Source organism: Lithobates pipiens, unplaced genomic scaffold (assembly GCF_037356315.1).
Source record: "Lithobates pipiens isolate NorthernLeopardFrog02 unplaced genomic scaffold, aLitPip1_a1.2 Scaffold_23, whole genome shotgun sequence".
Taxonomy (NCBI): Eukaryota; Metazoa; Chordata; class Amphibia; order Anura; family Ranidae; genus Lithobates; species Lithobates pipiens.
Genome location: NW_027507785.1, coordinates 171,803,429 through 171,816,495, shown reverse-complemented (window position 1 = coordinate 171,816,495; position 13,067 = coordinate 171,803,429). Strand labels below are relative to the sequence as shown.

Genomic DNA, 13,067 nt, shown 5'->3' with positions numbered 1-13,067 from the left:
TATAACTAACGTAGTGTTTTAGAAACATGGGTCTCAAGAAGACTCTTAGTGAAAGAGGGGGAAAGGAAAAGAGAAGAGGGGGAGGAAGTAAGTAAGGGAGAAGGAAGAGGAGGAAGGGTGAGGGGGGATAGGGTGGGGGTTAAGTTGCCATCAAACTAAGTCAGGTATCGGATTGTGCTATTCCTCTCGGCGGTGCCACAACTCCCAGACCATATTATGAGCATCCAGTTGGTCCTGAACCCTGGCCATCATGCTCTCCATCAGTTTGACATCTTTAATCCTAGCAAATAGAGCCTCCTCCGAAGGGGGAGAGCGGCGTTTTCAGTTCAGCGCTACTAGGCAGCGTGCTGCCGTGAGGACATGCCTCACCAGTTTTTTGTATGGTGCTGGGACTTTCATCGGCATAAGGCCTAGAAGAAAGAATTTAGGGGCAACGAGTACCCCCCTGTCCAACAGGGGGGCCAACAGCTGCTGCACTGTGTTTCAGAAGGGGACTATCTGCGGACAGGCCCAGTAAATGGGAAATAGTGTACCCCTAGCTCCCAGGCAGCGCCCGCAGCGATCAGAACTGGCTGGGTAGATGGCATGCAGTACGTCTGGTAGTCATGTACCAGAAGTATAGGATCTTATAGGTATTTTCCCTATATAGCGTACACAACGAGCTCTTGGACGCCTGGGTCCATATGGCGCGCCATTGATCCAGGGGTATCTCCTCCTCCAATGCCTTCTCCCATTTAAGCATATAGGTATGTTTGCCGATCGTTTCCATGGGCCATGCATTTAGTATTTTATATATGTCGGAGGTCAGACCCCTCTGGGCATTGCCCTGAACAATGGAGCCTGTTCAATAATCTCTCTGAAATATTTTCTCTGTTTTGAAATAAAGGAAATGATCAAAGTACTGCATTGCTGTGTGCCCTGGCACTCAAGGATGAGTCAATATATTATTGCCTATCATTCCCAGGGAGGTATCTGCTTATCTATTGCCAACCTAAATCGGAATTATTTGGCAGGACCTTATATCAGTATTCAGCTATGTTTTGGCTGTGCAAAGAAGCTTGAAAAACAAAAGTACTCGTCCCATCCTGAAAGAGAGTTCTGAAATCTGCATATTTAGGTTCCTGCTGTTTAGGTTCCTGCTGTCCAACATCCCACACTACTGTCTTGCTAGGGTCTACAAATGTCCTCAGTTAAACTGTGCCATCCCATGTAGCCATTTTCACTTGTCAAAATAGCTGACTCTACCTCTTCAATATAAGAGAGACTAACATTCTTTACTTACCTATGCTTATTCATTGCACAGAGATTGCCAAAAGACTGAAGAAGTGAACAGGTTAACCCCTAAAAACATTCCTCCCCACTTTGCTACCAGATTATTTTTCCATATTCTTCCATTTCACTTGCCTCTGTCTGGCCCTTATCTACCCTACCTGCCCTACTCCATCTGACTTTCTTTCCCCTCCAACATACATACTTCTTCAAACATACCAGAAACATCTTTTCTAGCACAGGACATTCTTTTTTTCAGTTCCAAGCAGTCTTTAACATGTTAGATTGCTTTGAAATTGCAAATTCTTTCCACTTACACCAACACTTAAAGGTTTTTTTTATCCACAATAACTTTTTTTTCACTACAAAGCACTTTGCAGTATAAAAAATGTTTACCTTTTATTTGACTCACTTGTAAAACCTTAACTTCTGCCTTTCAGAAATTCAAAAGCCAGACTGGCATTCCTGGTCTCCATCCCTATTTAATTGATGCAAGCATTCCTATCATACATTGGTCCTGTTCTGTCCCCCTTCCATGGCCATGTTTGGCAGCTTTACCCCACCCCCCTGAGCACCTGCCCTCCTGGGCACCAAGACGAGCCTGGAGATGCCTGGCCTTGTAAGTCAATGGGGACAGTGTTGTCACTGGTTGTTAAGGACTCATCTGTAAAAGTTTGGGTGTCTTTTATTTATAGGGTTAAACATTTTTTTGTGAATGAGCAAGGGTACTACTGTATGTACCCCATACTCATTTAGATTTTACAGATTCTGATTAGCCCCCCGCCCCAAGCCCACAGACCCCTACAACCACTGGGCCAGGGTTGTGGGGAAGAAGCCCTTGTCCTCATCAACATAGGTACAGAGTGTTTTGCCAAGGGGGGGGGGGGGGGGCACACTTTGAGGGCATTTGGCCTTGTATGATTTGGAGGGAAGGGTGCACACTCGTATCACCTTCTTTGTTGGCCTGCCCGGCTGCAATCTTGGTTTTGATATGGAAATTGGGGAGAACCTCACACCATTTTTTGGACTTGGATTACTGGAGAACACCCATGTGTTTTTGTTTTTTTTAACAGTGTCCCGATTTTTTTTTTATTTTACATTCATCCTGTGTGTCAGGAATCCCTACTAATACCAAAGTTAAATGTTTTAACACTTAATTTATACATTCGTTAAATAGCAAGTGGCTAAACTACAAGATAATTAACAAATGCTTTTTTTTATGATTTGACTTTAATATTGCATTTTTTGGTATTTATCATGATTTTTTAACCCTTTAAAAAGGTCAGTTTCCCAATAGACTAATTGATTACATGTGAAGACAATACAATTGCTAATGTTATAGCTCCTGCTCCAGGCAATAATTTAGAGATATACTAATAGTATCCAACAAAAAATACAACTGTGTGAAAAGCAGACAGTTCACTCAATTAAACTTCATCTAAATTCTCAGTAATATGTTGCTATCAGATTCCAGGGTGTTCCTTACAGGGACACTGACGTTTTTTAAACCCATACTGTATATGGGCTTCCCTTCCCATATCACCAATCAAATTCAATATTTCTAAAGCAAGTTTGAATATAATTGGTAGCTGAGGGAAACGTTGTATTTATTACTTATTAGAATAGGATTGCAAAGGGAACCTTAGTATTCTCTCAGAACAGGGATACTTTAAAGTATAATTTATTTTCAGTAAGCACAAGTTTCGAGTTATTGTTAACTGAGTCTGTGGAACGCCGGACGGTTAAAATAGTGATGTTGTGTAGTGTGTTTTCTACCACCTCTCTCTTCTCTCTGCTATCTGCATTAGTCACTTCTAACAGGTTATCCTGACAGCACAGAATCTCAAAAGATGTCACCCCCCCCCTAGCATACAAGTCATTGGCAGCCTAAGCTGTGCATGTTGCCCTCTGGGACTTTGTGAGAGGAATATGACCTTTCCCTCCACTCAGTGCTCAGATTACACTTCACTTCAGATCCCTGTTCTATGCTGTGCAGTGGAGATGAGAAATAGCCTTTTGATCGGTGTGTTTTAGGAGGATGTGGAGAAGAGAGAGCTGCAGAGAAAATAGTATAACTGCCAGAGTTGAGAAATAGCCTCTTATCTGTGTAGAGAAGAGAGGGATACAGATAAACAGGTACAACTTACATAGGGGGAATGGTTTAACCTCCTGAGGCTAGTCACTTCAGTGGGTATATGTGAGGGTTTACAACCACTTTAATTCAATATTAGTGATGTTTATGTTTTAATATGTTTACTTTTCCAGTTAATTGCTTGCTATATGCATATAGGCTCTTGCCTGTGCAAAAAAAAAGACATTGCCTATTTCTGGTGTACCGGATGTCCTAAAGCTGCATACAGCCGCCCATAGATATGAATGGGAGAGGGAGGCTTTGCAAAGTTATGTGCTGCTAATTGCATAAAGAAGCACATGGGCACAGATGTAATGCACCAAACACATATTGTCCATTCAGTGCATTACGTCTGTGCTACATTATACAAATATTTACGTACACCCGCCTTCATGTCTATGGGTGTGCATCCAGGACACCAAAAATATACAGTGGGGGTTATTTTCGAAAGGCAAATCCACTTTGCACTGCAAGTGCACTTGAACGTGCACTGAAAGTGCACTTGGAAGTGCTGTCGCTCTAAATCTAAGGGGTAGATCTGAAATGAGTGGAAGATCTGCTGATTTTATCATCCAATCATGTGTGTAGCGGATGACATTGTGGACAAAATGTTATTCATGTGTAAATTTATTTTTTCCTCAGAACAGTAGGGGTTCTGAGGGTTAATTATTTAGGTTAACTTTGACATCAGTTTGGCTGGGCTGTGTTAGAAGTTCTGCTTGGTCATGTGAACAGTGAGGTGCACATGACAAGCCAGAACCAGGCCTGGTTGGACGTTTTGGGTATCAGCCTTCTCGGAACCAATCAGTGGGTGTGCCGGGCCCCGCTGAGGAGTCTGGGAAGGGGTACTTAAGATGTTGAGGTCACGTGTTCAGCAGAGAAGTTTGTGAGGCCCATGTGGTCTGTGTCTGTTTTCCAGGACCGGGGTAGCCCAGCGAGGGGTCACGGTCACAGGGTGTCCAACATCCCGCAACATGCTTCTATGGGTTACCCCCAATAGACCCGACTGGTCTGGGGCAGGGATCCGTCTGTTCCCGAGTCTCGGAACCGGCTGGTCCGAGGCGCAGTAACTGAGGGAGGATTCAAGATGTCCAGGTGTGCTCTCGGCTTGGAGGGGCAGCACAGCTCGCTAAAGTGATCGGGGGAGGACCCTTCGGAGGAGGGCCGACAAGTGGCATCCTGAGAAGTGCCTGGTTACTGAGTTGGGAAGGACATTGACGAATCAACACTTTTTCCAGTACTGTCAAGGAGACCGAGAACGTTCCAGGTACTGAGGAAAAAGGTTCCTGTTCACTTTCAGTTCTAACTTGTACAGGTTCAGAGGATTTGACAAGTTTTGAATCAACGTGCTGACTGCCATGATCTCTGGCTAGAGATCTGTTCAGCCTTAAAGTGCCCAGCTGCGAGTGGCTACTCTCTGGGTGGTATTAGAGACTTTGTTATGCCTGCAGTTCAAAGTGCCTGAGTTCTTCACCCTTGCCCTCTGTTTCTATATGAGACTGTGTTATTGGATGTTACCCTTGCAAAATAAAACCTTTCAAAAGGACTTTATTGGTGTCAGCATCCAAGTTGTTGGGTATCAACCCTGGGAACCCCTAGAAGTGTAAGAACAAGCCAAGCGGAGGTAACCGGTAAGCCCAATAAGTCAAGGTCGCCCCACAAAGGGTTATGGCCGCTACATGTGCAAGCTAAAATGCTGTTTTTTTTTATTTTCCTTACATGTCTCCCTCGGATCTACAGCAACTTTACTTCCAAGTGCACTTGCAGTGCAAAGTGGATTTTCCTTTAGAAAATAACCCCCAGTGTCTTTAACCTGCACAGATAAATGAGCACATGTGCATGCAGCTTCATTGCTTTAGATATATATACAGATTTAAAGATCAGTCACTAGATGGAGCAAGCATTACATCTGAAATCTCTCTACTTCACATCTATTGGAAAATTAATACAGGGAATGCTGTTGTTCACAGTTCTGAAAGTGCTAGTTGCCTGGCTGTATCTGGCTTTACTTCTTTTGAGTTATAAACCCATAACAAGCACACAGTAATCGAGTCACATGGTAAAGTCAGAAACTCTTTTAATTTAAGTTGAACTAGATGGACTCTTTTTTTTTTAACCTGACTAAGGCTGCTTTCACACTGGGGCGGTATTCAGGCGTTACAGCGCTAAAAATAGCGCCTGTGTAACGCCTGAAATAAACCGGCCCCTTTAACTCCAGTGTGAAAGCCGGAGGGCTTTCACACTGGAGCGGTGCGCTGGCAGGACGGTGAAAAAAGTCCTGCTAGCCGCATCTTTGCAGCGGTGAAGGAGCGGTGTATTCACCGCTCCTATACCGCTCCTACCCATTGAAATCAATGGGACAACGCGGCAATACCGCCGGCAAAGCGCCGCTGCAGCGGCGCTTTGCGTGCGGGTTTAACCCCTTTTCGGCCGCTAGCGGGGGTTAAAACCACCCCGCTAGCGCCCGCACACCGCCGCTAAAACGACGGTAAAGCGCCGCTAAAAATAGCGGCGCTTTACCGCCGACGCTGCTCCCGCCCCAGTGTGAAAGCAGCCTAAGGCTTCTTTCACACTTCCGCAACTTAAAAGTCACACGATTTTGCTGCGATTTCAGGGAATGCCTGTGTAAACTTGGGGTCTATGCACCTCAACTCCCATCAAAGTCGGACCAAAGTAGTAGAGTGTCTACTTTGAAGTCCATGCGACTTGAAGTCACACATTGAAGCCAAAGCATTAACATAATGGTCAGGCAACTGTAATTACAATTTATTCACAGGATCAACATTTTTAAAACAGTATCACAAATTGATAGCGTTACAATTTATATCCATGATATATATATATATATATATATATATATATATATATATATATATATATATATATATATATATATATATATTATATTGTCAGGTTTCTGTGATGTAAAAAAAATGAGACAAATATAAATTATTTCAGAACTTTTTGCACCTTTAATGTGACCTATAAACTGTACAATGCATTTTAAAAACAAACTAAAATCTTTGGGGGGGGGGGGAGTAAAAAAATAAATAATAATGTGGTTTTATAAGTGTGCACACCCTTTAATGTCACGTACACATGACCAGACTTTCCGGCAGACTAGGTCTGACGGTCTTTCCGACTTTTCAGCGAAGCTCTGACGGACTTCAGAATAAATGGACTTGGCCACACACGAACGGACTAAGTCCATTTGAAAGTCCATTCGTTTTGAATGTGATGACGTAAGACGGGACTAAAAAAGGAAGTTTAATAGCCAGTAGCCAATAGCTTCCCTTGCTTCGTATTTGGTCTGTCGGACTCGGACCAGCAGACAGACTAAGGGTTTTCCCAATAGGAATTGAGTCCATCGGACAGATTTGAAACATGTTCTATTTCTAGGTCTGTCAAATTTTTTAATGAAAAATGATCGGATTAGCCCACACACGATCAGATTGTCCGACGGACTGATCCCGTTGGACCTAGTCTGCTGGAAAGTCCGGTTGTGTGTATGCGGCATCAGGCTGGATTCATGCAAATGCATTTTTTGATTAATTTTGCCAAAGTGTAGAGACATTTTTTTAATGTTCACATTACTGCATTTTTGTGCCCATGCATTTTTGGAAAGGGTTGGGGGCTTTTTTCCCCGCCAAAACGCAAGTACCGCTTTTTTTACACTGTATATAGCTGGTTGCTAAGGAGAGGAACAGGAAGCTGCATCCTTAACAACCAATGAGTCATCAGCTGTCAGTGGGCTTCCCTGCTGACAGCTGAATGTAAATAAAGAATTGCCGGCTAAAAAAAAAAAAAGTGAAAAAAAAAACAGTGTCATCCTCTGTCCAGGAATGAGCACACCATCTGTAGCTGGTGTCTCTTGTCCTGATTGGATAGATTGATAGCAGCACAGCCATTGGCTCCCGCTGCTGTCAATCAAATCCAATGATGCCTGGGGGGTGGGGCCAAGTCCTGCATTCTGTGTGAATGGACACAGATGCGGGACTCGGGAGTGCTGTCCACCAAGGATAGCACTTCTCCAACATGGACACTTGATGCTGGGAGGAGCCACCAGCGCCGCCATGAGACCCCAGAAGACGAGGTTCAGGGTCAATCTGTGTAAAACTAACTGAACAGTGGAGGCAAGTATAACATGTTTACTATTTAAAAAAAAAAAAACGAGGAAATACATCCCGCATGCATGCGCAGGTAAATGCTGATGCACAGAAGCATTGGTAGGGGCGCACAGTGGTGTAGTGGGTAGCACTCTTGCCTAGGAGTAAAAAGGGTCGCTGGTTTGAATCCCAATCACAACACTACCTGCCTGGAGTTTGCATGAGTTTGCATGCCTGCGTGGGTTTCATCCAGGTTTCTCTGATTTCCTCCCATGCTCCAAAGACATGCTGCTAGGTTAATTGGCTTCTGTCTGGCCCTAGTATATGAATCTGAGTTAGGGACCTTAGATTATAAGCTCCTAGGGACTGATGTGAATGTACAATGTATATGTAAAGCACTGTGTAAATTGACAGCCCTATATAAGTACCTAAAATAATAATAATAATAATTGGTGTTTAAATGTGTATGGCTGTGTACAGCCATTCACTTTCATGGTAACCTGTGGCTCTCCAGGTGTGGAAAATGCTGATTTCCAGGCATAGTTACAACTTCTCATGTACAGTACATGTACATAATGTCTTACACTGTTGTAATAAAGGGATAGTGATCTCATCATTCATTTTTAGGAAGTAGACAAAGTATACCTGCTGTGAGAAAAATATGAGGGTTGGAGTCCCACTCCAAAAACAAACAAAAAGCAATAAAAAGTGAGAATGTCTGATATCTGTACCTGTTCTGGATCAGTGACTCGGAAAGTACTGACTCTAATCAGGCAACCAGGCAATGAAGACCTACATATTTTTTTCTACAACAGATGCCCTATAAGGAAATCCTTGCCTTTCCGATGCACTACCTTGTCTAATCTAATTGTATACATTTTAAATATATGTATATAATATATAACTAAATATATTACTGTGGTATGAATTTATCTCCTAAGATTTATAACTATAGTAAGTGTATAAATGTTGTACACTTTACTGTTCGTCACTTTACAGAACAGTAAAATATAAAGAAATATTTTTGTAATGGGCTTATTCATATTTTACATTGTTCTGTACATAGCAAAAATAATCGTCTCCTTATCAATGACAGCTCTTCCTTTAAAACACTTACAACAAAGGCAAATTATATTTTTTATATTTTATCATTATATATATATATATATATATATATATATATATATATATACAGTGGTGTGAAAAAGTGTTTGCCCCCTTCCTCATTTCCTGTTCCTTTGCATGTTTGTCACACTTAAGTGTTTCGGAACATCAAACCAATTTAAACAATAGTCAAGGATAACACACGTAAACACAAAATGCAATTTGTAAATGAAGGTGTTTATTATTAAAGGTGAAAAAAAATCCAAACCATCATGGCCCTGTGTGAAAAAGTGATTGCCCCCCTTGTTAAAACATACTATAACTGTGGTTGTCCACACCTGAGTTCAATTTCTCTAGCCACACCCAGGCCTGATTATTGCCACACCTGTTCACAATCAAGGCATCACTTAAATAGGAGCTGCTTGACACAGTAAGGTCCACCAGAAGATCCTTAAAAGCTACACATCATGCCGAGACCCAAAGAAATTCAGGAACAATTGAGAAAGAAAGTAATTGAGATCTATCAGTCTGGAAAGGGTTATAAAGCCATTTCCAAAGCTTTGGGAATCCAGCGAACCACAGTGAGAGCCATTATCCACAAATGGCGAAGACATGGAACAGTGGTGAACCTTCCCAGGAGTGGCCGGCCGCCCAAAATTACCCCAAGAGCGCAGCGACGACTCATCCAAGAGGTCACAAAAGACCCCACAACAACGTCCAAGGAACTGCAGGCCTCACTTGCCTCAGTTAAGGTCAGCGTTCATGCCTCCACCATCAGGAAAAGACTGGGCAAAAATGGCCTGCATGGCAGAGTTCCAAGGAGAAAACCACTGCTGAGCAAAAAGAACATCAAAGCTCGTCTCAATTTCTCCACAACACATCTTGATGATCCCCAAGACTTTTGGGACAACATTCTGTGGACCGATGAGACAAAAGTGGAACTCTTTGGAAGGTGTGTGTCCAAGTATATCTGGCGTAGAAGGAACACTGCATTTCATAAAAAGAACATTATACCAACAGTAAAATATGGTGGTGGTAGTGTGATGGTCTGGGGCTGTTTTGCTGCTTCAGGACCTGGAAGACTTGCCGTGATAAAAGGAACTATGAATTCTGCTGTCTACCAAGAGATCCTGAAGGGGAATGTCCGACCATCTGTTCGTGTACTCAAGCTGAAACGAACTTGGGTTCTGCAACAGGACAATGATCCTAAACACACCAGCAAGTCCACCACCGAATGGCTGAAGAAAAACAAAATGAAGACTTTGGAGTGGCCTAGCCAAAGTCCTGACCTGAATCCTATTGAGATGTTGTGGTATGACCTTAAAAAGGCCGTTCATGCTCGAAAACCCTCTAATGTAACTGAATTAGGACAATTCTGCAAAGATGAGTGGGCCAAAATTCCTCCAGGACGCTGTAAAAGCCTCATTGCACGTTATCGCAAACGCTTGGTTGCAGTTGTTGCTGCTAAGGGTGGCCCAACCAGTTATTAGGTTTAGGGGGCAATCACTTTTTCACACAGGGCCATGATGGTTTGGATTTTTTTTCACCTTTAATAATAAACACCTTCATTTACAAATTGCATTTTGTGTTTACTTGTGTTGTCCTTGACTATTGTTTAAATTGGTTTGATGTTCCGAAACACTTAAGTGTGACAAACATGCAAAGGAACAGGAAATGAGGAAGGGGGCAAACACTTTTTCACACCACTGTATATATATATATATATATATATATATAATCATCAAAAAATGTGTAATAACATTGTTTTATTATTAATTATTGTAGATAATAGTGCACATATCTGACACTAAACTCCAAACTACCATACCCTGGTGTGACTGTATGAGTTGAGTATTTGTATTTAAATAGAAAAGCTCTACAACAGAGTTGTCAAATTTAAAAAGTCATACAAAACTGCTATAGCTACCACCAAGTTGATTCCGATTAACAGCAGAGATGGGTATTTAATCCACTTATGCCTTGACAAAGAATTATGATGGACATTAGCTATAAACTCTTTGAAATGAAAATACACATATACATACACACACACACACATATATATATGTGTGAATTAAAGTTCTATTTCAAGACTAACCTAATTATAAAGAAACACTCAACAGAAAATGATTACATGCATGACACATACAATATTAACTTAGTACTTGCAATATACAGAATTACATGCATGTTGTTTAAAATACTAATGCAATAGATAGTCCACTACAGTTTATTAATACGGGAGTAAATTTCAACTTACCATTTTACACCGGGCTTGATAAATTTACTATCACCTTAGTGCAAACAATGAACAACTTTCCTGTCTTACACACATTTCCTCTAATGCCACTTGAGACTATCCCATTTATACTGTGGTATCTTTGATATTAGAGGGTGTGTTAAGAAAATAATGTGCGATTCCAGTAACTCAAAGGATGAAAATATAAAAAAATGTAAAACGTCTTCAGTGTACTACTGTTCTTATTTTTAATGGGGGTGGCCTCAAAGAACAACCTCCAATATGATCACTAAAATACTGCGCACGCATACAGCAAACTTTTTGACACATTTTGTTTATAATTTTAAATCAGTATGTTTTGCTAGAAAATTACGTAGAACTTCCAAACATTATACATTTTTTTTTAGCAGAGACCCTATGGCAGGGGTCGGCAACTTACAGCCCGTTCACACCTGAACGTTTTGTAGCCCTACGCCTGAAGCTACAAAACGCTGGAGGGGATAAAATCCATTATTCTCAATGGAGATGGTTCACATCTCCACTCCATGTCGCCTGAAGCCCTACGCCTGAAGCTCAAACAAGTTCCGGATCCTTTTTTGTCGCGCGAATTGGGCTGATTTGGGCGTTTTCATTCCCATAGAAACTGATGGAAACGCTCGATTCGAGCGTTTAGCGCGACAACGAGCGTTTCTACGGGCGTTTTGACGCTGTATCTGCTCAAGAAAAAATAAGCAGATGAAAAATATTTTTCCTATTGGCTGAAAAAAAACGCCGAAGTTAAAAACGCTCGTTGTCGCGCGTTGTAGTGTGACAAAACGCTCGTTGTCGCGCGTTGTAGTGTGACAAAACGCTCGTTGTCGCGCGACAAAACGCCGGTAAAAACGTTCAAACACGCTACGCTCAGGTGTGAATGCAGCCTTACAGCCCGTGGGCCGCACCCGGCCCGCCACTGCTAAATGTCCCACCCATCAGTGCACATGCCGGCCCACTGACATTTTAAGGGGAGCAGGAAGCTGAATGAGAACATGGGAGAGACACGCAGCAACGCTAATAAGACAGTGGAAGCTTCTGGAGTTAACTTACCAGGTGATGGGTTGCTAGGTGGTCCTAGCAACCCATCACCAGCTTGTTAATATGAAAAATTAACTCTGTAAGCTGCCGCTATTGTATTAGAGCTGCTGTATGTCTTCTGTCTGTTTTCATTCAGCTTCCTGCTCCCTGTTCTTGTCTGCTCTGTCTCCCTCTCTGTATGGGGAAAGGTAGGAAAGGGCAGAGCTGTGGTGGAGGTGGGGGGGGGGGGCTGTGTAAAATGCAGGGTGTGTGTGTGTAGGGGGGGGGGGGGCTGTGTAATATGCAGAGGGTGTGTAGGGCGGGGCTGTGAAATATGCAGGGGGGCTGTGTAATGTAAAGCGGTCCAGACAGTATACAGTATAGAATATATCTATTTAATTACTGTTCTTTATTCATGTTTAAAAGGAAATGTTATACAAACTTTCTTGTAATTTGTTGATTATTATTATCATACAGTGGGATAGGGATCAGGGCATTGCTATAAAGTGAAAACCATCTTGATGTGCAACAAGGCAGTTTTCACATTATAATGCCAGCATCAGTGGCCAGATGTCACAAGGAAAGGGCCTGGAGACATGCTGGAGCTGCATGAGAGCAATGGAGAGGGTGAGTATAAGTTGAACAAACTAATCGCTGCAGGGAAGGAAAGGGAAGGGGGGGTTTGGTGCTTGACCCTGCAGCGATGCCAGAGCCTCGAGGGAGTGAACCTTCATGTTCCCTCAGGAGGAACTGACTTTGTATTAGTGGAACACCTTAAATTGAGGCAAAGGTCTACTGTTAATACTATGTTAAGATTATTATTATCTTCATTTATTAGCAGGTGAATGCGGCCCTCCATGTATTCACATACATTGAAATCCAGTCCTTAACCACTTACCGACCTGCTCACACCGATATATGTCGGCAAAGTGGCACGGTTGCGCATAATGAAGTCCCCGCAGCGATCAGATTAATAGCAGAACCGATCAGTCTTCAGGTTCAGGCCAATGATTTCTGGCCTGGACCTGCTGATCGGTTCTGGTGAATGAAAATGCTTCCCCTGTCTGCCAGTGTAAACACAGACAGGGGAAGTGATGTCATCTCCCTCTCTGGAATTATTTTCCGTTCCAGAGAGAGGAGAGAGAACATCTTACTGTGAGTTGCACAA

The 13,067-nt window shown here is 42.5% G+C and overlaps 1 protein-coding gene across 2 annotated transcripts in view; it reads right to left on the bottom strand.

Annotated features, from left to right (window-relative positions):
• Window positions 1–11,041, bottom strand: part of LOC143928026 (E-selectin-like) — a 360,097-nt gene extending 349,056 nt beyond the window's left edge. Inside the window, exon 1 of one of the 2 annotated variants that reach the window (XM_077452609.1) lies at window positions 10,871–11,041. In XM_077452609.1, the coding sequence (XP_077308735.1) occupies window positions 10,871–10,873 (3 nt within the window). In that variant the 5' untranslated portion in view covers window positions 10,874–11,041. The remainder of the gene's footprint in view (window positions 1–10,870) is intronic. The other variant, XM_077452610.1, reaches the window with a different exon arrangement.
• Window positions 11,042–13,067: the final 2,026 nt, after the last annotated feature.